The 27,803-nt window shown below is 42.3% G+C and overlaps 1 protein-coding gene across 1 annotated transcript in view; it reads right to left on the bottom strand.

Moving 5' to 3' along the window:
- Positions 1-7,326: 7,326 nt before the first annotated feature.
- The window catches only part of RNF213 (ring finger protein 213), a 454,388-nt gene continuing 433,911 nt past the window's right edge, over positions 7,327-27,803 (bottom strand). Inside the window, exons 61-66 of the mRNA XM_089682127.1 lie at positions 26,620-26,821; positions 17,480-17,557; positions 14,115-14,312; positions 13,706-13,795; positions 13,033-13,211; positions 7,327-9,008 (exon numbers count right to left, since the gene is read on the bottom strand). Of these exons, the coding sequence (XP_089538253.1) occupies positions 8,864-9,008; positions 13,033-13,211; positions 13,706-13,795; positions 14,115-14,312; positions 17,480-17,557; positions 26,620-26,821 (892 nt within the window). The 3' untranslated portion in view covers positions 7,327-8,863. The remainder of the gene's footprint in view (positions 9,009-13,032; positions 13,212-13,705; positions 13,796-14,114; positions 14,313-17,479; positions 17,558-26,619; positions 26,822-27,803) is intronic.

The following is a 27,803-nucleotide window of genomic DNA, read 5'->3' as shown; positions in this document are numbered from 1 at the left end:
GTCAACTCCAGCAAGTAAATGAGCCAACATACAGTGCCTTGAAAAAGTATGCATGCCCCTTGAAATGTTCCACATTCTGTCATGTTACAACCAAAAATGTAAATATGTATTTTATTGATAGACCAACACAAAGTGGCACATGATTGTGAAGTGGAAAAAAAAAAACCTGTTTTTCAAAATTATTTACAAGTAAATATGTGAAAAGTGTGGCGTGCATTTGTATTCAGCCTCCCCCCCCCCCCCCCAGGGAATAGTTTGGAGAACCATTCTTCGCTGCGATTACAGTTAAAATCCTTGTGGGGATGTCTCTACCAGCCTTGCACATCTAGAGATTGAAATTTTTGCTCATTCTTTGCAAAATAGCTCAAGCTCTGTCAATTTTCAACTCTTGCCACAGATTCTAAATTGGATTTCGGTCTGGACTTTGACTGGGCAATTCTAATACATGAATATGCTTTGATCCAAACCATTCCATTGTAGCTCTGGCTGTATGTTTGGGGTCATTGTCCTGCTGGAAGGTGAAACTCGGTCCCAGTCTCAAGTCTTTTGCAGACATTTACCAGGTTTCCTTCTAAGATTGCCCTGTATTTGGCTCCACCCACCTTCCCATCAACTCTGACCAGCTTCCCTGTCCCTGCTGAAGAAAAGTATCCCCACATCATGATGCTGCCACCACAATGTTTCACAGTGGGGGGATGTGCAGTGTTAGTTTTCTGCCACACTGTCAGGGCTCTCTTCACAGCAGAGGTACTCAGAAACCTGGCATTCCTACCAGTACCTTGCATGGCCACAGAAATGCACATTGGCGAACATTATGTGCATTGGCACACGTATGCAAGCCAGAACACGCATGTGCACTATTATGCATGCATTAGCCCAGTTTCCACCAGACAGCCTTTATAAGGAGGTCCATCACTCTCTCAAATTGCTGGTTGATCTCTGGCTCCCCAGTACCTTTGTCCCGTGTTCTCTTGCTATTGTGATCTGTTGCTACTGACTCGGCTTGTTCCTGGACCTATTTTCTCTGCCTGTCTCCTGATCTGACCTCGGCTTGGCTAACAGATATTCCCACTTGCTCTCCTGTGTATGACTCCGGCTATCCATCTGACTACGTCTGCTCTAATCCCCACCTGGCATCTGACCCTGGCTCTGAACCGACTACTCTGCTGTCCTCTGCTACTCTGAATGACTGCTATCTCGGATATCCAGTTCTTGGGGTTCATAATCTCCACTGAGGGGATTTCTATGGACCCTCAAAGTCTCTGCAATTTTGGATTGCCCTGCACCTTCTGACAGGAATAGGGTCCAAAGATTTGTAGGCTTTGCCAACTTCTATTGGAAGTTTTTCACTTTTCAACCATCATTGCCCCATTATCTAACTCACTCACCAGCATACGTTTCCTCTGGAGCCAGGAAGCTTTGCCAACTTCTATTGGAAGTTTTTCACTTTTCAACCATCATTGCCCCATCATCTAACTCACTCACCAGCATACGTTTCCTCTGGAGCCAGGAAGCACAAACAGCATTTGAACAATTAAAAGCTCAATTCACCTCTGCTCCTGTGTTGCAACATCCGGAACCAGCACTTCTCTTCGTACAGGAGGTGGACGCATCTGTGTTTGTGACGAGAGCCATGATCTCTCAATACCAGAGCCCAAAGGCTCTGCTTCATCCAGTAGCCTTCTTTTCTAGGAAACTGAGCCAAGCTGAAAGACACTATGATGTTGGCAATAGGGAAATTCTGGCAATCAAAGTAGCCTTTGAAGAATGGAGATACCTATTCGAAGGTACTAGCCACCTGATTATGATCTTCACAGATCATACAAATCTGGAAAATTTAAGATCCACAAAGTGCCTAAGACCATGGCAGGCTAGATGGGCTCTATTCTTCTCCAGATTTGACTTCCACATAACCTATTGCCCAGAATCCAAAAATAGGAAGGCAGGTGCTCTATCCTGTATGCTCCCTGATTCAGCTGAGCCTTCTTCCCAGCACCCCCTCCCAATACTATCTTGTCTGCCCAAAATGTTTTACTGATCCAGCCCAGTCTAAAGTTGTCCATCGAACAGGCCTCCACACTATTTTCTGGACCCGCACATGACTCGTTAATGAGGCAGGATGGTTTGCTATGGCACCAGGATACGATTTTTGTATTCCAGGAGGTAAGATCCTAAGTTCTCGGGACATTCCACGAATATCAAATTGCTGGACACTTTGGGATCCGTAAAACGATGGAACTGATCCAGCGATCCTTTTGGTGGCCCAACTTGAGTCAGGGTTGCAAAGCCTATGTAAAAATCTCACACAGTGTGTCTGCGTAGCAAGGGGGACAAAACCAAGATCTGGGGGTTATTGAGGCCCTTGCCTATCCCTAGTCATCCCTGGGAAATTATCACAATGGACTTCATTGTGGACTTGCTGCCTTCTGAGTGGTTTACTACCATCCTGGTAGTGATAGACCAGCTATCCAAAAATGGCCCTTGCCAATGGTGGGTAATCTGTCTGCATCTGAGACTGCACATGCCTTCATCAAGGAGATCGTTAGGCTACATGGACTACCCAGTAACATTGTCTCAGACCGAGGGGTACAATTTACCTCCAGGTTTTGGAAAGCTCTTTGCAAATTCCTGAAAGTGGAACTCTGCTTATCATCTGTCTACCACCCCCAACAGGCAAACGGAATGAACAAACCAAACTCTGGAGCAATACTTACGTTGTTTCTCAGCCTTTTCCCAAGATGACTGGGCATCCATGCTACCCTTGGCAGAATTTGCTTATAACAATTCAATCCATTCAGCTATGAACCAATCTCCATTCTGGGACAGTTATGGATCCCATCCTTCCTGTCTGCCGAATACCATGTATGAAGCTTCAGTACCCACAGTACAAGACAGACTTACTGTTGTACAAGACAATTATCAAGCTCTCCAAGAGGCTATACAAAAGGCTCAGGCAGACTATAAAAAGTACTTTGACAGGAAATGAAGGGGAAACCCTTCTCTGAAGGTTGGAGACAGTTTGGCTTTTAACAGTCAACTTGAAACTTCCTTGCCCATCACGAAAGTTGGGACCAAGGTACATTTGCCCTTTTCAATCAAACATGAAGTAAATCCAGTAGCATATGAACTATCTCTTCCTGAATCATACAGCATTCATCCAGTCTTCCATGTCTCTCTGCTCAAACCAGCTGCTCCTGATCCATTTCCAAAAAGAGTGGAGCCATTTCCACCGCTGATAACAGTTGAAGAAGAGGCAGAATATGAGGTAGAGTCAATCCTGGACTGCAGGAAGCAGGGGAGACAAATTCAGTACCTGATCAAATGGAAGGGGTATCCACCTGAAGAAAGTTCCTGGGAACCAGAGGTCAATGTACATGTTGCCAGACTTCTCCAAGAATTCTGTTCCAAATATCCAGAGCAGATGGCCCGAATGGGCATCCGGAGGCTGCCCATTAGGGGGGCATTGTCAGCGCTGTGTGCACAACAGAGGTACTCGGAGACCTAGCATTCCTGCCAGTACCTTGCATGGCCACAGAAATGCACACTGGTGAACACCTATGCGCATTGGCGCACGGATATGAGCCAAAACACGCATGTGCACTGGTTTACAGTTACGCACGCATTATCCCAGTTTGGCTCCAGACAGGCTTTATAAGGAAGCCTGTCACTCTGTCAAATTGCTGGTTGATCTCTGGTTCCCCAGTACCTTTATCCCATGTTCCCTTGCTATCACGATCTGCTGTTACCTGGACCTATCTTCTCTGCCTGTCTCCTGTGTATGACCCTGGCTTGGCTAATGGACATTCTCACTTGCTCTCCTGTGTATGACCCTGGCTTGGCTAACAGATATTCTCACTTGCTCTCCTGTGTATGACCTCAGCTTGGCTAAAGGATATTCACACTTATGCTCCTGTGTATGATCCCGGCTATCCCTCTGATTTATGTCTGCTCTAATCCCCACCTGGCATCTGAGCCTGGCTCTGAATCGACTACTCTGCTGTCCTCTGCTACTCTGAAGGTCTGCTGTCACAAGCGCCACCTGTCTGCAGACACCATTCCAGTGAATCAGCTGTGCTCCTGGGTGTACTTATGACAAGCATCCTCAGTCAGATCATCTCTACAAGCAGTCCTGCAGGCGACCTGTGCTACTTTGGGCCTGACTCCTTCTGTCCCTTCTCCAGGGGAGTCTGGAACTTTGCTGCAAGGGAAGCCCTCTCTCCATTAGCTTTCAGCACCAGGTACGTGATACACAGATAGCGTTTTGCTTTTAGCCCAAAAAGTCTAATTTTGGTCTCATCTGACTAGAGCACCTTCTTCCACATGTTTGATGTGTCCCCCACATAGCTTCTCTTAAACTGCAAATGGGACTTCTTATGGCTTTCTTTCAACATTGGCTTTCTTCTTGCCACTCTTCCATAAAGGACAGATTTGTGGAGTGCATGACTAATAGTTGTCCTGTGGACAGATTTTCCCACCTGAGCTGTGGATCTCTGCAGCTCCTCTAGAGTTACCATGAGCCTCTTGGCTGCTTCTCTGATTAATGCTCTCCTTGCCAGGCCTGTCAGTTTAAGTGGAAGGCAATGTCTTAGAAGATTTGCAGTTGTGCCATACTCTTTCCATTTTTGGATGATAGACTGAACAGTGCTCCGTGAGATGTTCAAAGCTTGATATATTTTTTTTATAACCTAACCCTACTTAAAACTTCTCCACAACCTTTATTCCTGACCTGTCTGGTGTGTTCCTTGGCCTGCATGATACTGTTTGTTCATTAATGCTCTTTAACAAACCTCTGAGGGCTTCACAGAACAGCTGTATTCATACTGAGATTAAATTACACACAGGTGGACTCTACTTACTAATTAGGTGACTTCTGAAGGCAATTGGTTCTACTAGATTTTAGTTAGCGATATCAGAGTAAAGGGGGCTGAATACAAATGCACACCACACTTTTCAGATATTTAATTGTGCAAAATTTTGAAAACCATTCATAATGTTCCTTCCACTGCACAATTATGTGCTACTTTGTGTTGGTCTATCAAATAAAATCCCAATAAAATACAATTACGTTTTTGGTTGTAACATGACAATGTAGAAAATTTCAAGGGGTATGAATACTTTTTCAAGGCAATGTAGTAGTGAATCAAATCTTACACTGAATCCTATAGAACTAGCAGTCAAAGACAGCAGTGATGATCTCAGTCCAGATATGAGGCTTTAGGCACAAGAGTACACTAGGCACACAAAGTGAATTGATATTTTTCAGGAGGAATTCAAGACAAAAAATGCATTTTGGGTGTACAGCTTGTAAATAATATTTCTTCCTTGCATTTTAATAAGAAAGCAGCTTTTTTCAATACTGTTATTTCAGGCGATCACTGTTATTTAACTGTCAATTGTCGAGCTATATGTTGTAAGATACTCTACTGCCAATACTTGTAAAATGAACCGCACAGCCAGGCAATCTCCAAGTTTCTAGTGTGATAAGGAGTATCTGGTTACTTTTGGCCATATAGATTATTTGAGCACTGTGCTGGCAGATCTGAGAAAGAGAGCTTTGGTTCAATGCCCATATTTCCCTTCTTCAATATGTGTGCTGCAGTACCAAGTGGGTAAGTCCCATCAGTTCACTTTGGGCTGCAAGTCAAGTGATCTACCACTTCTTTGTCTTGTTGGAAAGGGTTTAAATTTTACAACTTCTTTGTCTTGTTGTTGGAAAGGGTTTACATTCTAACAAAATACCTTTTAATAAATTATCAGTTTCAAATGGAACAGTTGGTAAATTAGAAAAACAAAAACTAATGCATTCTACTTCATAAAAAGGCATTCCAAGTTTACATCCCATTATTTTCTATGTCTCTGATTTTAATTTATGCATTGCAGTTTAATGTTAAAAGGGAAACTATATGAGCCCACAACATCTATGAGTGTTTTACCATGCACTGCAATGTGGAGTTTTGCACTGAAGAAAGAGGCATGTCCTCCAAAATGTATCAGCTGGTAGTATAATATTCATTTGAACTCCATCATGTGTAAGACCTCTGATTCCTTGGTTTATGTACAACACTGTTACAACTTTTGCTTTTGTGTACAGGCACTCTTATCTTTCAATAAAGTACTGTTGATAATGCACTAGGCATTTGCACCCTTTTATTTTATTTATTTACAGTTGCAAGATTCCCTGATCTTAAGAGGACTGCATCAGCCTAACCATCTAGTCCTGGTTGTGCAGTGACAGTTATCACTTGTGGCAGTCTGTTCACTTTCTCTGAAATCCTTTAGCACTACGTTGTCAAGATACTATCCTTTTGTGGATAGTTCATGTTAGGCTGGAATTTTACTTTAACCGCTTTCCCGCCACCCTATAGCACAAATACTGCTACAGGGCGGCAGGGGTGCGCAAAATCACGTATATATACACGTGATTATGCATTTCCAGGTAGGAGGCGCCAGCTGTTAATCACCGGTTCCTGGCCAGTGATTCCCCACCGGCACCCGGCAATCACCGAGTATCACGGACGGGGGAGACACCTGTATGTAAGCAACATGATCTCTCCCGTGTCAACTCCTGCACACTGCTTTGTATGGCTCTGCATAGCAGACCCATACAAAGCAGTGTGCTTATAGTGTAAAGCACACAGTGAAACAGCACACAGTTAACCCTTTGATAGCCCCAGATGTTAACCCCTTCCCGGCCAGTGTCATTAGTACAGTGTCAGTGCTTTTTATTAGCACTGATCACTGCATTGGTATCACTGGAGATGTCAGTGACAGTCAGTTTCCCCCCCCCCCCCCAGTGTCAGAATGCCCGCCACAGCCCCTCTATAAGTCGCTGATCGCCGCCATTACTAGTATAAAACAAGACAAAAAAATTCCAGTATATATACTGCCATTTGTAGACACTATAACTTTCACGTAAATCAATTAATTTACACATATTGGGATTAATGCAGCAGAATACATTTTGGCCTAAATGTATGATGAAATTTGATTTTTACAATTTTTTTTACTGGACATGTTTAATAGCAAAAAGTCAAAAATATTGTTTTTTACTCAAAATTGGCAGTCTTTTTTTTTATAGTGCAAAAAAATAACAATAAAATACCACCGAAAGAAAGCTCTATTTGTGGGTAAAAAAGGACAAATTTCATTTGGGTGCAGCGTTGCTTAACCGCGCAATTGTCAGTTAAAGTAACGCAGCGCTGTATCACACAAAATGGCCTGTCAGGAAGGGGAGCAATTCCTATGGAGGGCAAGTGATTAAAGGAGTGAGTCAAAAAAAACAAGAACAGTTGTGTTGTTACTATTGACGGACTGCAACATACAACGTATATGTATTTTTTTTATTTTTCCCATAGTCCCACTTTCATTACATTTCTGTTTTCTTCAAATGATGCAACAAAATATAAAACAGTCTATACATTTACTGTGAATATTTGTAATCACACATGTTTCATTGGCACAAAGCAAATTAAAGTGATGTAATATGCTAAAAGTAACCATGCTATACTATTTATGGCATGAATAGTTAGGCTCCCACCTACATGTTCCCAACTTAGGTAGCCTGCTGGAGTGGTTTATAGACTTAACAATATTACAAAAGAGGTAAACCTAGCACTTTCAAGTATAAATCTTTCTATGCATAACTATATAAGCTATATTCTACATGTGTAATCCTGATATGGAAAAGATGTCATATAATGGTATCAGTTAAATGTAGCCACAGTACATGCATACAACTAATATTAGAAATGAAATGTGTGTTTAAGTGCTGAGTTTTACTTTGGTATATGCAAAAAGCAATGGTAATGTGACAAGTGCAAAAACCTGCAATAAGCTGAAACAAAGGAGTTTCAAATGATTCCTGATTGGTTATTAGGGTTTACTGCACTTTGAACATCATCACTGAATTTGCAACATTTTAATGAACATGCTTAAAAATGTTCTAGGAATGTTTACAATGTATATGCCTATAGCTGCTCAATGGGCTTTCTGGCTTAGCCAACTGTATGTCAACTGACACTACTGGTGGGTTCATGATTTTCCCCTTCCCCAGGAAAGGTTTTGCCCTTTATATAAAAGAACAGTAAAATACAAAAAAGTTACTCTAAACTTAATAAGAAAATGTTTGATATATTTTAGGAAAAGCCTGTCTATAGCTCAAGGTCTTTGAATGATAATTTTATATGAATTATTTTATATGTGCATATTAAGTATTGGTAGGTTCCATATATCCAGTAAAAAGTTGAAGTGTGCTGACTGTGGTTATTTGTTCTGGTCTGTTATTGGCAAGCATTGCATATTTGTATACCTGAGTTATGGTAGCATTATCAGAGGCAGAGAGCCAGGCTTTGCTCATACCGCTTTGCAGCTGTCACACTTGCTTCAGTAAGGCAACAGTGACTTCCAGCCTGCCACAGTTAAAAAAGAAAATGTCCCTGCATTACCTCTGTTTTAATGTTTAGAATTGAAGGTGTGTCCAAGTCTGGCATGGGCAGGAAATTGAAAATGTAATCTATAGACTGTCTGATGCATAAACTACAGATGCTTACTACATATCTAAAAAGGCAGTACTAAACTCTAAATTGTAAACAGGATTTAAGCTTGTTAAAATACAAAATTGCAAAAACCTATTTTGCACTAATTTTAAGTGATTAGTCATTACTTTGTTTTTCTAGAATATCACATTGAATTATTACTCTATATTCTATTATGCATCCTGTACATAAACATGCATCTACATATGGCATGTTTATAACAGAACAAAATATACAATTTATAAAAATACAAAACAGCCTGAGTTAGCAGCAGTAATAACATTTCTTGGAATGCAGCACACAGACTTCACATCCACTATTATCCCTTTCTAAATGCGATTCCATTTCTTAGTGGCAGCAACCTTCCACGCTTCAATGCAGTGGGCTAGTGCAATTTGTACAGGGAAGTCGATCTCCAGTTCTGGGAAGGAAACACCTTTATTGTCAAGAATCGGACCCATCACTTCCTTTAAGCTGCAATCACAAATGTTATATCATTAATATCATTTGAAGACAGAGAGGGGTGTGGGTTATTCTTTAAATGTAATAAGAATTTCCATCACCTTTGCTGTCCAAGCCAAGTAATCTGGCAACATAATATTATAACAAGCCTTCCATCATTTTTTTGTAAAACGTTTATGTTGCCACAAAGTAATTAAGAAAAATAGTGAACAATGGATGTGAAACTACATAATGAGAGGTATTTATCAAAACTGGAGCAAACAGAATCTGGATTAGCTGTTCATGGCAACCAATCAGTTTATATCTTCAATTTTCAAAGCTTAACTGAACGAGCTAAATATAGAAGCTGATTGGCTGCCATGAACAGCTGCTCCAAATTCTGCATGCTCCAGTTTTGAGATATTCCTCCTAAAAAGTTTTATAAAAGTGAAGGTGAAAATACAAAAGCCCAGAAGACAGCAGTACTAACCCATCCTATAATAATATACATGTCAATGTAAAATGGTATGGAAACAGATTTTAACAGTAAATCACATCAGTTTCAATTTACATTTTTAGTTGTCTACGAAGAGAAGAAAAACAGGATAGGTATCAGAAGAGACTTTTTTTTTTTTCATCATAATTGCCATGTCACATGTTATAAGGGAGGAAGAGTGTAACTATAGAAACTTAGGTGGCCGAGATTTGTCCGGACACACTATGACTTATGAAAGCAGCAAAAGCATTTGGAAAATACTTTTGAATGAAAATACACATGTATAGATTGGGGAATTCTTTACAACTGCTAAAAAATAATTAACTTTCTTTTTCAGGAGTTTCCTAAAGATAACAAAACAAAAACAAAAGGTTTTCTTATGGGGCCCCATTACACATAGTTATAGCATTGCAGGGCAGATAAAAAAAGTTTTTTTGAATCCTTTTTTTGGGTTTCATTGAGGGACACAGGATGTCATTTACTGTTGGTTACACTGCCACCTATAGAAGGATTGGAAGAAAAAATAATCTGTAGGCAATCCTGGAGTAACCCTCAAGAGACACTGAAAGGCTAATACCAGAAACTGCCACTGGAAGAGGCCTTACCCCCTAGCTAGTAGGAAGAGGACAAGACCCAGGTGGTAAAGGCATAGGAATTAAGCATGAAGCCTGAGATAAGAATACTCATACTAAAAAGAAAAATAAAGCATTGGGGAAACCCTTAAAAGTGGACTATAGCGAGTAACTGGTCAATCTGATGCAACCAGGATAGGGGGTAGAAACAACAAATTTCCCAGCAGGGAAGGACACACAGTTTAAGCATGAGAGACACAAAGAGGGAACATATCCCCAAAGAAAGGGATCAGACACAGAGTTTAAAAAAATCTTTGTAAAGGAAGACCAGTGTCTCCCTAGGTTGCAGAAGTCTCTGACAATCAGCTTACCTGCTCCCAAGGTCTAAGAAGAAAGTGAATGCAAGACTGGAAGAGTTGACAGGACAGATATCCACCATGCCATTGTGGAGACTATCCAGGAATAATCCTAAGAATGACTGACTTAGAGACAACTCCAAGGTGTGGATGGTGGTTCATGCACCCTCCAAAAGAACGAAGTTTGCTACCCCAGTGACAACATTACTATTAGGAAAGGTACATTAAGCTTTCCTTACATGGAGTAGGCAGGAGGATAAAAAACAGATTTCCTCCCCAGCTAACAAGGAGGCATACACATCCTATAGACCCGAGACTAGATTCAATTCTGATGTAGATATAGCAGCAAGGCTTCCCCAAGACAACCCTGCCTGAAATAATCTGCCTATTGTGAAGATTTGCAGAGTCACAGAGCTAGAAATACCCCTGTCTCCCCAGCATCAGAATCTGTGGAGCAGGAAGAGTCCTATGAGGATGAGGAAGAACATTCGCCTGATTAAACCCCAGGAAGTGCACCAGTAGGTCCTTTTCTACAAGCTGGCAAAATAATCAAAGAGTAAGGGCCTAAACCTGTGTCAATGATCCTACTGAGTCATTAAGGCACTACCTGTTACTGTCAAAGGATATGTGTATTAGGAAACTAGTTTGTTTAGGACATGTTTCCCGATCCACAGGCAAAACGTGCTGCTATTTAGCAGATTTGCGGGCTGGTATTAATTCATAATGGCACCTCCATGCATCGAAAAATGCTGTGTGCTTACAGGTGCACTAAATCCAAAGGTGCTGCAGCACCATGTAGATCTGTGCACCTGCAGTTTAAAAAAAAAAAAAAAAAAAAAGTGTCTGGGACTTGTGTGCCCAAACAAACCAAAATGTAAACCTAGGTTTAAAGAGGTGTTCTAGCTGCAGATCAGTTGAATCTGTGAAAGTATTATCTGTGGAAGCAATAACTGCCTCTAAAGGCCTAGTGGTTTCCCTGTTAAGGTAGGTCAGATCCGCAGTGGGTATAGACCACATTTTACAGATTCCTTTCAAAAAGAGAGAAGTTCCAGCAAGCGCTCAGGGGGAGTTTAGGATCTCTTGGGGTGCTTCTATTCATCGGAGGAATACCTCAAACAGTGGGTACAATGGGAAAGTCTTTGCAGGCTGATCTTCCAGATATAGAGAATGTGCTACATCACAAAGAGCAGAAGTGGTCTCTTGCAATTCTGAGGTAATGGCACAATCTCATCAAAGAAAGAATAAGGAGACCTAACTGAGTCAAAGATGGTGAGTACAACCGATGCAAGAAGAGATTAGAAATTGGCTCTGTAAATAAAAGTGCTGGAACATGCTTAGAGCCTTTGTGGCCTGTACTGCGAAGGGCTAGGCAAGTTTGGCCACAAAGGCACAGTGTAAACACTCCTGCAATCATTTAGGGAGTGGGAGCTGGGACTACCCATTACACCACTACTGCCCTCTCTGTGTCTAGATATAGACATGTTGCAACATAGTTTCAGTGATGCAACTAAGCTCAGGGTGCAAGGCAAGGCCTCAATTACTCATAAAACCCAGATAGCTGGTAGCCAGAGGGTCGTTGGCCAGAGGTGAACAATGTCACTGTAGACAGCCAGTAGAAACCCAATTCTACATGGCTCTTTGCAAAGCAGGAGCAACTGCAGGGCAATTGTTGAATGGTGGGTAAGAGACTGCAGAGTGTGTACATGCAACACTCCACCCAGCAGATGATGTCAGCTCTCACTTCCTCAGCATTAACCCCCTCCATGGTAAAACCAAAAGAGGGAAACTCAAAGGCGTATAGCAGTGCAAATAATAAGGTAGCCCCAGTGGTCAGCCCATCTGCCTAGTAACAAAGTTTTCAGAGATAGGGCAAGTACAAGGCCAATGCCAATTGAAAAGCACCCTGTAGCTCAATTGTTATCAGAACGGAGTCTGGAAGTGGCAGTACCCTTGGCCTAAAGGTAATTTGCGGACTAACGCCAAATGTCCAGAAAGGCCAATCTGGATAGCTACCAATGTAGAATTCAGCATATGCACCAATGTAGTGAGGAATATTGATTGAAGAAATAATTGAAGAGAGAAAGAAATAAAAACAGTTAGTAAGAAAATGGTTAGACTTTTCTATGCAGAACTGAAGAAAAGCAGTCCATCCTCCTAGGACTCTAGCAAACAACTGGGAATAGGAGGGGATATCTGGAACTGGTTTACAGATTATGTTTTGCAGCATGCAATCCCCCTGCAGGCAGCAGTATAACCCTACTGTATATAAAACTGAACCATTCACCATATAAAACTAAAGTCAGACATACCAAATGATGGTGAAGCCATGATCAGACCACCGAAAGGCATGTATGCTGGCTATATCACAAACATGCACGCTTCCCTCGTCTGAATGTACATGATTTAGGAATAGAGCAGGGAGGAGGAGGAATAAGCACAGACATCTCTTGGCGTCAGATTATCAAGAAGATCTAGTAATTGAAATCTATTTTCAAACCCCTCTTGTTCCCCCTTACAGCCGTTGGCTGTGGAGTATCTATTACTGCCATAGATTTTAGCAAGATCAGCTGACATCCCATGTCTAAGTAATACTGGAGTTAATTTTTTCCCAACAAGGACCAAGAGTCACTTACGTCCAAGAAGGTCGGAATTCCTCAGCACTTTGTGGCTTCCTTAATTCCAACACAATCATCTCATGCAGCTCCAGAAGAAAACGGTTGGTGCCATTCTGCTCCAGGAACACATTAAGTGCGTGCTTCCCCTCCTTGCTTAGTTGCTGCTTGTATGCTTTGTCCACATTTTCAAATGGATCCTGAAACATTATCATGATACACTTGGTTACAGAGAATTTGATTTTTTTATCTTTCTGCAGTTACTCCAGCCATATCCAGTAGATGCAGGTCAGGGAAAGATTTATTTGCAAAGAAATGCTCATTGCCTACAAAAATGCATATTTATGTGAACTGCATGAACACTCGTGCCCAAAGTGAACAAATGTTGCCTTTAACATATCAAGCTCGCCAATAGCTTTTGTTTCTTCCAGTCAAAGGCTTCTAGGAGATCCGGGGAACCCCCCAGAAATCCTGGGCTATGCCTGATCCTGTAGAAGTTGTGAGTAAATAGTGATGAAAATCTAATGTTTACAGATAGCTTTGGTAATTTCAGATTACAAAATATCACAACATCCACCATCACCCAATCATGCTGAACCACAGTTTTAGAAAATCTCCTCTATAGGTGCCATGCTTTTGTTCGAAATAATGTTTTGGGTATTTCTATTAAGACAAAAAAATATGAACATCTTACCCTCTTTAGATGTAAAAGATGTTGTGACTTCAGTGCAGTAAGAAGCTGCCAAAGAGCAACTGTGTTCTTCAAGTGACAGCGTTTCAGGGCCTACAAAAAAATAAAACAAATTGCATGTTTATTACATAAAATTAATTTATTGTGGATTCAACTACATTGAAAATGTACCATTGGATTGCATTCTTAGAGATATGACCCTTTATTTTTCAGTATTGAATAAAGATTATAACCTGTCTCGTTTCCATCACTGTCTAAATCCCACTTAGTAGACTACCCCTCACTTTGGGTTGGCTGTCACCAGGGTTGGAAGTGAGGGGACATCCTTCCAACAGGTACCAAGACAATTATAAAATCCTGCCAATGTAATTGGTCTGCAGTACAAAAAGAAGTGTGACTTCACAGAATATACCTCAAGAACATGCGCGCTGCTTTGTTCTCCCATCTGTAAGACATCTTCCACATATTCCGTTAAGGAAAGTTCTGGATCTCCTCCTGACGTTGCCAGAAATCCCAGTGAGATGTCCACAATGTTTAAGGCCTCACAGACATCACTGAATGCATTCAGGTTTTTGCTTATGACATCTATTGCGGAGTTTGATAAAGAGTCCTAGAAGAATAGAAAGTAAAATAATACAAAAAACTGTATCATCCATTTTATGTTTAATTTGATTTTCCCAGGCAAATTAAAATTGTACTAGGAAGCATTGGAAAAGAAGCATCCTACTATTGAGCAATCTCTCTTTTACATGACAGGAACATCTACTTGTACTTATTACTAATAATTTATTTTTCCTTTTTTTTCACTCAGACAAAAAATGCATACATGGACATGGAGCAAGTTTTATTACAATTAAAGCCATCTTTGGGATTTGAACCTTACTTCTTATACACTAAACAGTACCACTTTATTTGAAGGTGCTCTAACACCTAGCTCAACAGCAGACTCATAAGGTCAAGCCAAGGTGACCAGATTGCTTCAAACCTTTCTATTGAACACCTAACAAAATAAAGTATGTCTCTCACAGGAAATACACTTAATAAGATCCAATATCCAGTCAGACAGGGTCGGAGGGTGCGGGGAAGTCCACTTAAAGGGAGTTTGTCTTCAGGCCACAAACAGAGCCCGCACAACAGTAATCCAGACTGGTGGTGTAAGGACAGAGAAATCCAAGTAACCCAATAAACATGTGAGTTGATTGACTAAAAGATTCAAGCCCATTAAGTGTTCCCACAACCTCTGACCAACACCTCTGGAGTTTAGGGCAACTCCACAATAAATGTATAAGAGACCCTGAGCTGTCACATCTATAATATGCTGAATTGGCTCTTAAGCCAGTAGCACACTATAATTCTGGGGTCCGGTAGACCCTATGAAGGTCTGGGTTAACTTATGCAAGAGAGAGAGTGAGAAAAGGGATAAGCCTCAAGGATCTCCCCCCAAACATTATTAGAAATGGGCCCAATATCCTGCTCCCACTTTACCTTGGAGGGCAGGGTAAACTTATGAAAAATGTTCTCTAAGAGGGCTAGATAAGCAATTGAGATAAGGCCTTAAGTGGTGGTCACTTGTACCACTAATAATTATTATTATGACTCTACCAACTTGCAGCCCATTCTGTGCAATACTGGTCTTCTAATGTGACTGTTCATGGAAAAAACACCATATAGCACAGTATGGTGAACAAAGGTGGACATACAGAGGAGTTAGAGGGTTACTAATAATATAAACAATCACAACACTGCTTGTGTCTGTATGGATGCTATGAAGGTGGTTTATTTGGGAAATAATAAAATGTAGCCAACGATCACAAGTGTTGGAAAATCTGAGTAACCCAGTACAGGTCATAACCTTTTTGGTTAAGAAAATCAAGGCAGAACATTGCCGCACATTGCCCACACATGGTGAATTTCAGCACTCCATTGGTGTCAGAGAAGACAGACAGATGTGCTATTGCCTGTCACACTCATTGAGAAAATATGATATGAAATTGAGTGTTTGGTACATCTGCCAGAGGTGTTTAAATGTCACATTTCACCAGTGGTAGAAAGCCTGCACAGGTGCTCTCATTCATGCTGAAGTTGAAGATATACGGCTGGCTTACCCTCAATTTTAAAGTATATCGTCAATCAAAACGGTTTTAAATTTTTTTTTTTAGATAGGGTTAGTTAAAGTATTACTAAAGGCAAAACTTTTTTTTTAGTTTTGGAGAGAGTAGATATGGGTTAGAAGCCCTGTCAGTTTTTATTGCTGTCTGTGCCCCTGTTAAGGAAAATTAACTTTCTCTATTTGTCCTGTTTACCATTATCATTGAAAGTATTAAGAAAATCCCAAATTTTGGGATGTCCCCAGAAAAGTAATAGAGGGGAAATCTAATGAGGACTACCCCTAATGTGCAGAGATTTCCTCTCACTTCCTGTTTGGCTATGGGACAGGAAGTGAAAGGAAATCTCTGCAATGAGACACAGATGGCAAAAATAATCTGACAGGAGTTACAAACATCCCCTGCTCTATCCACAATGAAAAAAAATGTTTTGCCTATAGTTCTACTTTAAACGGAGCTCCACCCAAAAGGGAAAGTTCCGCTTTAAGGCTTCGTTCCCAGCTCCCTGTTACGGATTGGCACCCTTGGGGACCGGGGGGGTTGAGGGTTCCTGAATTTGACAGGTACCGCTCCCACTTCTGCTGCGAAAGCCTAGGCGATCAGAAGCGGAAGTTGTCCTCCCTCCCCGTAGTCTTCTGGGACACGTGAGAGGTCCCAGAAGACTACAGGACCATTCACAAAGTGCAGCCCTACTCGCGCATGCACAGAAGCCGCAAGCTGTCACAGCCGGGTGCCCACACTGAAGATGCCGATGCCATGAAGCCAGGGCAGCCAGTGAACCTGGCTGTGGTGTGGACCCCGCTTGGCTCAAGGGACAGGTGAGTGGCTGTTTTTCTTAAAGTCAGCAACTGCAGTTTTTTTATCTGCTGACTTTTATTTTTTTAAAACTTAACTGGACCTCCACTTTAAGTATATCTAAACCCAATAACAAAAATGTAATGCATTGCAGCTTATTAGTCCTTAGATGTGGTGGCTGCATCTGGTTTCTTTTTAGCTTTTATTTCCACCTGGTAACCCTGCACATGGAATACTTCCTGTCTCTGGATGACTAAACTCATTCCTTCACTGCAACTGTGGAAGGATTCCACATATGCCTTTGTCACTTCCTGTGCTGTTTCAGACAGTAATGACAGTGTTATATATATATATATATATATATATATATATCTATATCTTTTGTATATTACTACTAATCCCATCAACAACCATGTAATGGAGATGAACAAAGACTGCAATTATGTCCAAATCAACAAGTATTTTCTGTGCTTGCTGAAAAAAAGATCCACATCTAAAGACTGGTTAGATTCAATAAACTCATTTTTTTTTAGTTTAGATGAGCTTAAAAATGTTTGTTGTCTGTGTACCATTAGGAACATGTACCTTCCCAGTCTGTGGTGAAGACACAATAAAAAGTGAGAGGAAATCCTCTTTTATACAGTCCTATTCAAGTAACAACTGTAACATTTTGAATTTCTGTTGCAGTGGCAATGGTAAACAGCTCATATAGAGAGGATAAATCTCCCCATTAGCACAGACAGCAGTACAAAACTGACAGGGCTAAAAGTTTTAGATTTAGATACACTTTAAACACAGAGGGGTTCCAGGCAAAACATTAATTACAAATGCATCCTCTAGAATTCATAGAATAAAACACTTATTTGAAATACTGTACCTGAGGGAGTCTTTTCTTCACATCTGTAAACAGGTTCTTGTAGTTTCTGTCATGGGAAAGGGTGACAGTTGGCAATCCCTGGAATGTACAAACATCTATTTAATCTTACAGAAAGTAATACTTTAGGCATCATAAACAAAAACTATTTTAAATGATATTCTGTATATTCAGACAGGGATGTTTTCTGAAAGCAGTGGGCCTGTGTGCAAGATCACAAGTTGGGCCCCCTTGCTCTTGAAATGCGGTGTGCTTGTAGCACAAAGTGGGTGTTGTTTTTTTTTTAACACAGTGAATGTTGGGCATGGCTTAGCCCTTTTGCTGCCTGAGCCCCCCAACATTATATATTTTCTAAAAGCAGACACCCTAGAGAATAAAATAGTGGTAGTTCCAATTTTTTTATGATACACGATATTACCTCAAAAGTTTTAGGAAATCCAAAATTTAAGTAAAAAAACAAAGTGAATTTTAGGACACACACACACAATTTATCGAAATGTTTGGTAAAATATAAAGACGAGGTTCTGCCGTGTAAATATATACCCAACAAGTCAAACCATTTGTGTGACAAACTTCAGTACCATATATTTTCTAAAGGCAATGTCTCAAAAGCCCCTACAGATCATCAGTTTAGTGTTATGGAGGAGCTCTTGTGCTTGAATTATTGGTCTTACTCTAGCATGCATGGCGATATGTAACATGTGTATCTCAATCAACGATTTCACATGTAGGCACCCTGATGTGTGCATTTATGTTCGTATGTATGAATATGTGGGGGTGGCCTCAAAAATTGTTTTGGGGGGGGGGGGATGTTCTATGCTTGGGTGTAACTTTTTTTTTTTTTGGCAACAAAAAAACAAACAAACTCTTTTTTACTTAAAGGAGAAGCATAGCCAAAGCTTTTATTGGCTGTACTTCTCCAGTGGATCACAGGAGTGCAGTTCGTTCTGCACTCCTGTGACCCGTTTTCAGCTGACAGTGCACTGAAGTCCGCTGTCAGCTGACGTCACTCAGCAGGTCCAAGCTGGGGAAAATCCCGATTTCAAAATTGGGATCCACCCCAGAGTCTGAAGCAGCACTTGGCTGAGCCATTCAACCCAGCCCAGCCCAGCACTCCAGTGAGCACTGGGGGGGCAGATCAGACAGCGGTGACTGACAGTCTGGCTGTCGGCTCAGGGTGGCTGTGAGAACACAGTGGTCACGGAGTTCTCACCCTCAGAGCCAGTGGGGGACCAATGCTACATCCACCTAGGCAAGTATAATTGGGGGGAAAATGGCCCTACTGCATAGGGGACACCATTACCAGGGACTAGGGAAGCAATTGGTTGGTAACGCAGGAGCCTGCCAGTCCATTTATACACAATCCCAGTTGCTGTAGCCTCAGGATTTTGTATAAAATAGCCCACTGTCAGGTCCGTACACCGTACGGACCTGGCAGCGAAAGGGTTAAAGGGGTGTGGTTAAATAGAGCCTGATATTAATTACACAGAATGAGTCAGTGTTAAATATGGAATGTACAGCACAGTGTCTGGGAGGTACATTGGAAGGGCTAAGACCCAACATTAGACAGTAGAATGCCAGTTCAGCGGTCAGTAGTATGTGAAGCAGAGATCAAAGTTCAGTATCAGCGACACAGAGTTTAAAAGTCAGTAGTAAGTGATGCAGAGTTCAGAGGTTGACAGTAGGTGATGCAGATTTCAGGGGTCATTGGTAAGTGAAACAGAGTTCAAGGGTCAGTAGTATATGATGCACGGTTCAGAGGTCAGCAATAGGTGACACAGAGTTCAGAGGTCAGTAGTAAATGACACAAAGGTCAGAAGTCGATCGTAAATAATGGAGAGTTCAAGGGGCGCTAGTGATGCTAGTGATACGGAGTTCAGAAATCAGTAGTAAGTGACGCAGAGTTTAGAGGTCAATAGTAAATGATGCAGTGTTCATAGATCAGTAGTGACGCAGAGTTCAGAAGTCAGTAGTAAGCGACATACAGTTCAGAGGTCAGTAGTACATGATGCAACGTTCAGAGGTCAGTAGTAAGTGATACAGGATTCAGAGTTCAGTAGTAAGTGATGAAGGGTTCAGAGGTCAGTAGTAAATGGAACAGAATTCAGAGGTCAGTAGCAAGTGATGCAGAGTTCAGAGGTCAGTAGTGACAGAGTTCAGAGGTTAGTAGTAGGTGATGCAGAGTTCAGTAGAAAATGGCACTGAGTTCAGAGATAAGGGGGCAGCAGTCATGCACAGTTCAGAGGTCAACAGTAAGTATCACACAGACTTCAGAGGTGAGTAATGATGTAGCGTTCAGGTGCCATTAGTAAATAAAGCAGAGTTTAAAATGAGGCAGTCTTAAATACGAAATTTACAGCTCAGTATCTATGGAGGTATATTGGAAGGGCTAGGGCCCAACATTAGATGCTGGAACAGCAGTTCAATGGACATCATAAGTGATGCAGAGTTCAGCATAAGTGACACAGAGTTCAGAGGTCAACAGTAAGTGATGCAGAGTTCAGGGGTCAGCAGTGATTCAGAGTTCAGAGGTTGATAGTAAGTGATGCAAAATTCAGGGGTCAAATGACACAGAGTTCAAGGGTCCATAATAAGGGAGGCAGGGTTCAGAGGTCAGTAGCAAATGAGGCAAACTTCAGAGATCAGCAGTAAGTCACACAGAGATCAGGGGGTAGCAGTCACATACAGTTTAGTGGTCAATGGTAAGTCACACAGAGATCAGAGGTGAATAGTAATACATTGTTCAGGTGCCATAACCGAATGAAGCAGAGTTCAGAATGAGGCAGTCTTAAATCGGGAATCTACATCACTGTATCTGTGGAAATATATTGGAGAGGCTAGGGCCCAACATTACACACTGGGGCACCAGTTGAGAGGTCAGTAGTATGTGATGCAGAGTTCAGAGGTTGATAGTAAGTGATGAAGTATTCAGGGGTCATTGGTAAATGACACAGAGTTCAGGGGTCAGTAGTTCCAGAGTACAGAGGTCTGTAGTAAGTGATGCAGTGTTCAGAGGTCAGTAGGAAATGATGCAAACATCATATGTCAGTATTAAATGACAGAGTTCAGAGGTTAGTAGTATGTGACATAGGGTTCAGTGGTCAGTAGTGACAGAAAATTCAGAGGTCAGTAGTAAGTGATGCAGAGTTCAGGGTCAGTAATAATTGATGCAGGGTACAGAGGTCAGGAGTGACAGCGTTCAAAGGTCAGTAGTACATGACGTAGAAGTCAGTAATGACAGCGGTCAGACGTAAGTAGTAGGTGATGCAAAGTTCAGGGGTCAGTAGTAAGTGAAGCAGGGTTCAGAGGTCAGTAATAGGTAATGAAAGATCATAGGTCAGTAATAAGTGACGCAAAGTTCAGGGGTGAGTAGTAAATAATGCAGAGGTCAGTAGCAAATGACTCAGCATTTAGGTGTCAATAGTAAGTGATGCAAAGTTCAAAGGTCAGTAGTAGGTGTTGCAGAGTTCAGAGGTCAATAGTAAATGACGCAGCATTCATAAGTCATTAGTAAGTGACACAAAGTTCTGGGATCAGGAGAAGGGTTGCAGAGTTTATGGGTTGGTAGTAAGTAATGTAGAATTCACAGGTCATTGGAAAATAATGCACAGTTCCAAGGTCAGTAGTAAATAATGCAGCTTACCAGTGCTTAGATGTTGTGGCTGCATTAGTTTTCTTTTTTTAGGCTCTTTCCCTGTACTTCCACCTGGTGATCCAGCCAGTAAGTCTGTTAGTTTACAACTTTCATTAACAGACGAAGCTGTCCAGCAAAAGTGGTAATAAGACCTCGCTCACACAGGCATTGACAATAGGCGGTCAGGTTGCATTTTTACACATTCCTGACTGCATATCAATGCCACTCACAATTGTTACAGGCAAGGTTTGCATGGCCTCACAAGATGTTGAGGCAATAATAATGTTGCCTAAAGGGTTGAGGCTCTTATACATCAGTGGCTCTACTTACCACCCTAAGAAGCATCTGCAGTTGACTGCTTTTCAGAGCGCATTATAGCAGCCGATGGTAGGCGTTCAGGAGGCAATCCTGCCACCTCCTGAATGTCTGTTTTTTTTAAAAAACTGCACTGTAACCATGAGTCGTGCATTTGACCTCAATGGGCGAGTTAGATAGGTGGTGCCACCTGTTAAACTCTGCCAGCAGTTAAAATGCCACGGCATCAAAATGCCACAGAAAAACATTGCGGCCGCAGCATGTGTACAACTCTGGCTGTAAACTTAGAATTTAGGTGGGTGGCTGGGTAGACTTGTTAAAACCATGGCTCAGCTGTCTGTTTTACCGCCTCCCCTCAGCCATCTGCATTAATGAACCCTTCAACAGGCATTGACTCTTTGCAACTGTGTCCATTCACCTCCATTGAAATGCACTGCAAGCGTGCCACAAATGCACTTAGGTCATTTACAGCATGTTTAAGGTGCAATTTAAAAAGCATCAAAATTGACCACTTCTCATTTTAGCATTGTAAAAACTTTTTTTTAAAATGTCACAGGGTGTTGAAGGAGACTTGAATACTTGTGCAATATGTCCACAACGCTCATTAACTCTATAGGCGCATTAAAAATAAAAGCTGCCCATTTAAAACAACATCACTGTTGAGTGGTTTGTTTCAACACACCTACCCACACCGTTTTAGTGGTTCTTGGGACTTATGTAGTCCTTTTGCTCTTATCCAAATACCAACAAAGACGGACATTGTTTTAAGAGCATGATTTTGTGTGTACTGCTCTGCCTTTAAAGTCCCAGGGGGAATCTTTTTGCCCACCTTTTGGTCTGTGTCTCAACACATCAGGTCAGATCTAAGGATTAGTAAGCTGCAATATATTACCATTTTGTTTTTGGGTTTAATAACACTTTATATTACCAGGACAGGTTTTCAGGGTATACTCACTTCTCCAAGCAGTACTATTTTGAACATCCTTTCTCAACCTTTTTATCATGGATGAACCCTTGAAATAACTTTCTGGTCTCAGAAAATCCCCTGATCCCCACCTAATTACTCTATTCACAGGTCATGGTACATCAGTAGGCTGCCTGAAAGAAAACTCCTAACATTTGTTACAGAGAGCTAAAAAAGATCATTGGTGTCAGTGGTTACTTATCTAAGAAGCAGAAATGGCCAATTACTCAAGAGTTTAACGGAATACTGGTTGAGAAAGGCTGACTTAGAGGAAAGGGGTATACCCACACAGGTTGCCCTGAACATGTAACTGTTACTGCACTTGCAACAGCACCGTTGAGTACTGTCAAATTTACTTTTTTTGTTTGCACTAATACAGCTACAAGCAACTTCAAGAGAAACTACACCCTCCTAAATTATATTTTTGTTCCCCCATTTACATTTGGTGCTCATTTTCTGCTGTAATCATATATTTACAAACCCAAATGGATCCAGCTCTGTCCTCATCTGTTTCCCCAATCTCCTCTCAGAGGTCCTGTTCCACACTACCGTCTTCCTTCTTTATGTCATGGGGAGCTGGTGGTCTCTTCCTGCTTCCTCAAGCCCAACCTATCCTCCTGATGACATGTCAACAGATTTGGAGCACAAGCAGAGATCTGGTGTCATGACTGTTTACATGCTGTTCTATGAATTAGGGATAGTAATGCCTCTTAACATACTGACGTCATATATCCAAGTAAGTAGTGTTTTTCCTACATGCAACAGCACCAGATCTTGCCAGCACCAGATTTATGCACATGCAACAGATCTGTGCTAGGTCTGTTTGCTTGAATGGGGAGTGTTTTTGTCCTGATGGCTCCTGAGATATGTGATGCTGGTACCCGTGTGTGTTTGTGTGTGTGTAAAAAAGGTAAGTAAAAATGAAATTAAAGAATGCCCAATTTTTAGTAGTAGAGGTGGGTGGAGGCTGTACCGGACAATGAGAATGTGTCCTGGACAGCAGGTACATTTCCCTGCTATTTTAGTTGTGGTCCCTTTAAGAGGGGCAGTTTTGGAGACATTTGCTGAGTAGTCAGGGGTTCTCACCTGCAAGGTGAGGTGTTCCGGGGGAAGTCTGGCTAGAAAGGCACGGGTTTCCAGTACTCTCTGGGTTGATAAGTCTGTATTAGGGACCCGGCATTTTTAGAAGTTCAAAGAGTTTTGGGAGGGAAGAACCTCCAAACCCTGACTACCAGGACTCTGGTCCCAAAGGAGTTGAGCCGCAGGCAAAAGAGGCTTTAAAGCAAGCAGAGGGAAATTAGCACCTGTGTCAGTAAGGCAGTGTGGGGTAGCTTACAAGCTGTAAGCAAGGGTGAACGCTATTCTGAACTGAGACACTTGTTGCTGCACCCCTGTGGTCAGTCCAGTACCCTGAACCACTGAGGAACCATACACCAGTGTGAGAGGGATCAAGAGTATGGTTTTGAGCCAGTTGTATGATTCCTTGTTTCCCTGGAACTGTTTATTTGATTTTGTGCTAAAAGGAAGCTATTCTTGTTACCTATTTTGAATGAATTAATAAAAAATAGTTTGCATTTAGTACTGCTACTGATCCTAGGCCCCATATTATAAGGGTTATTGTGACGGGAGTGACTTTGGGTGGGGGGCCCATGGAACACAGCTCACTTTGGAGGGGTGGGGAAACCCCTGTCTCAGCTCCCCATATCCCTCCTTTGTGTAAGTCACCCTGTGCCTGTTGGGAGTGCAGGGTAAAATGTCCTGATATTGTGTAGACATGTATAGGAGATGGGTGGGGGTTGTGGATCGTTTGGTGTTATGTGATTGCATCCCATTGTTCAATTGTTTATGCGTTTGTGTATTGGCTGGTGGGGGGTGTCTGCTGATGTGTTTCTTCTTGCTAGATTTTGTTTGCCCTGCCGTGTGTCCTTATGCAGGGAGGGGAGAATTGTTCCCTTGAATGTATATATATTGTGTCTGTGTTAAAATAAAGCAGTCCATTTCCTGTTTTATTTCAAGACTGGTCTTGTCTAGTTTCGGATGGTCAGCGGTGGTGTCCGTGGATCTGTGCTCGGACAGGGAATCGGGAGCCTAACGGAAATACCCTAGTGCAGTCGGGGTCCGGTTCCGTTACATTGGTGGCAGCAGTGGGATCGTGCTTCCAAACTGTGAACACGTCCAAACCACCACTGGGATTCAAGATGAAGAAAGTAGACATCGGTCACCCCAGTTGAGATATGGACCTGGCATCAGAGTTCCCAGGGCTGCTGCGGATCGTTCTTGCAGCATACCCCAGGACTGTGTCTGTGGATGAGAACCTGGAGCTCAGGCAGCAGATTCGGGTGCTGCTGTGGAGTGGAGCCCTCCAGGTTGCTGGTATGTACGAGGGCAAGTGCTATCCAACCCCAGGGGAACGGGCCAGGGACCATCGGATGTTACGGATGCCACTCCTGGAAGAGCGACCCCAGGAGCAATGGGTGACTGAGTTGGACAGGCTGGTCCAGCAGGAGATAGAGCTGGACAACAGATATCGAGCTCTGCAATGGTACGCAGAGCAGACATATTTAAGGGTGACAACAGAATGCTCTATAGAGGGATATGACTTTGGTGGCCCTGGATTGCTGTGGGAGAGCCTTACAGATCTTTTTGTGTTTGGCGATGAAGGAGAACCTACCCTTGAGGACCTGCGAGAAGACAGAGAGGCTATGTTCGGTCCCACAGGGGTCTCAGAGCTTGAACCAGATCTGGAATACCTGCTGATGAAAGAAAAGCATCTGGAAAGGGCATACAGGAAACTGCTAAAACATGTTCAGCAGCATGCCCAAGAATCAGCAGTGGAAATTCCAGAGATTGCCATTCCCAAACCTGAAGTGCTGACAAAAGGGCAGAGCTCTGCTAGCCTCTGCCCAGCACTGGTAACATCTTCTGGGTTCCACGTACAGGAGATGGTGAACCCCGATTCCCAGACACCAGTTCCAGAGACTGGGGATTTGATTGACTTTTCTGCTGAGGAGAAACCAGCCGGCGAGCCTCCAGCAGAAGAGCTGGCATCAGGGCATGGCGATGGTGACCTCTGCCCACAACAATCAGCTCCGCAGGAGCTACAGGAAGAGGATACAATCGACACCTCACAACGGCAGCTTGTGCTGATGTCCGTGGATGGGACTTAGGTCTCCAGTGACACAACCCCAGAAAAGTGTCTGGCATTGGGACAAGAGGATGTCAGCCTTTCTTTGCAAACACTGGGGGATGTCCATCAGGTCAAAGTGGATGAGACTACAGTCACCACCTGGATACCCCAGGGATGCTGGGCAGTTGGCCCAGATCCCCAAAAACATGATGGAGTCAGCCCAGCACCCCTGTCTTCTCTCCAGCAGCTGAGAGAACTTCAGGGAGAAGGACCAGTCTGTACTTCTCCCCAGCGGTGGGTATGTTCTACAGGAGAGGCAGAGGTTGGCTGGGTGAGTAATGCTATGTTTGGGACAATTTGTTTGGGGTACTGTGTGGGTGCTGGCATTGGGGGACTGGAAGTACAGACTAACTTCGGAGTCCACCCGTCTGGGGTTTACTCCTGCGTTAGCCTCCTGCCGAAAGGGGAGGTATGTGACAGGAGTGACTTTGGGTGGGGGGCCCATGGAACACAGTTCACTTTGGAGGGGTGGGGAGACCCCTGTCTCAGCTCCCCATATCCCTCTTATGTGTATGTCACCCTATGCCTGTTGGGGGTGCAGGGTGAAATGCCCTGATATTGTGTAGACATGTATAGGAGATAGGTGGGGGTTGTGGATTGTTTGGTGTTATGTGATTGCATCCCATTGTTCTATTGTGTCTTGTTTGGGAGCAAACTATTATGGGATGTATGTGTTTGTGTATTGGCTTGGTGGGGGGTGTCTGCTGATGTGTTTCTTGTTGCTAGATTTGGTTTGCCCCACCCTGTGTCCTTATGCAGGGAGGGGAAAATTGTTCCCTTAAATGTATATATCTTGTGTCTGTGTTAAAATAAAGTAGTCTATTTCCTGTTTTATTTCAAGACTGGTCTTGTCTAGTCTCGGACGGTCAGCGGTGTTGTCTATGGATCTGTGTTAGGACAGGGAAGCAGGAGCCTAACGGAAATACCCTAGTGCAGTCGGGGTCCGGTTCCGTTACAGTTACAGTGCCCCAAAGTTTGATTTTAGAGTGAAGGACTGCTTTAAGCATTCAGCCAACAACAAAAATTCTTAATAAAGCACTTACAACCATGGTGATGAGAGGCTTCCCTTGGAAGAGGCGGGTGGTGAGTTGATGCTGGATCTTGGGAAAGTCAAATTCTTGTAAAGTCTCTTTACCACTTTCTAGACTGTACTGGCAGTTGGATAAGATTATAGGCACTAGATCCTTTTCTAGCTCATAACTAACCACATGTAGATCCATTACTTCTGAAGCTTTAATGAAGTACCTAAAGAAAGGGAAATAAAGTAAAAACTGTAAAAAATATTTGATAGCGCACATTAGAAAGAATGGAAAAAAAGAAAAAACGAAGCGAAAAATTAGTGTAGATAACTTTATTTTCTTTCTTAAGAATAAACTATTGTGCTAGGAGTAGAGCAAAAGTTTACACTTGCACATTATTGTAAAATATGCTCTGTCAACTGCTGTTATGTATTTTGTGAAGGTCTGCAAATTGTGTTTTTTATTACAATGATTGGTTTTGACTAGCTATGTAAATTAATATTTCTAAACAAATTTACAATTGACTTCTTGTACTTTTCAGTTTCTTTGGCTGGAGGACTTCTCTGGAAGCTGCAATAGATTTGACCTAAAACTGTATCACTTCCCTCTTTTTTATTTACTGTTACAAATAGTACAATTTAAAGCAGTAAAACTAGTAATGTAATGAACATATTTAAAAACAAAAACAAAACTAGCCTCTAGCATGATGTTAAACTAAACCACACCTCCTGATGTACCGGAGTAATGCCTGCAGCTGCAGGCATCACCCCAGTACTGATTTTTTAGAGCCGGTGGTCAGCTCTCTTGTACAAGCAATCTGAGTGGCTACTAGCCGCCTATACAAGCAGCAGGAGGGGACATCCCCTCCCTCCCGCCACTCTCTTGGGATCTCCTGTCCCACTGGGAATCCGAGCAGCCAGCTAGTGCATCCACAAGCTGGCCAGCAGCAAAACAAAGCCAGAATCGGCTTTGACCGGCTCTCCTTTATTGTAAACTGGAAGCGATGACCTGACATCACTTCCGGTTTACTTTCGGTACCATTTTTAGAAATCTGATCTTGGTGTTTTGAATGCTTTCAAGTGCAGAGGAGGGATTCTGGGTCATAGACCTCAGAACCCTCCATACAAATACCTGTTATATGTCTATTGCTGTCACAGAGGAGGTTTACATTCTTTGTGACAGCAATACAAGTAAAAAAAAAAAAAAAA

This window comes from Staurois parvus, unplaced genomic scaffold (genome assembly GCF_062004578.1).
Source record: "Staurois parvus isolate SC_StPar_1 unplaced genomic scaffold, SC_StPar_1.0 ptg000286l, whole genome shotgun sequence".
In the NCBI taxonomy this organism is placed as follows: Eukaryota; Metazoa; Chordata; class Amphibia; order Anura; family Ranidae; genus Staurois; species Staurois parvus.
This window is presented reverse-complemented; position numbering and strand designations above follow the sequence as displayed.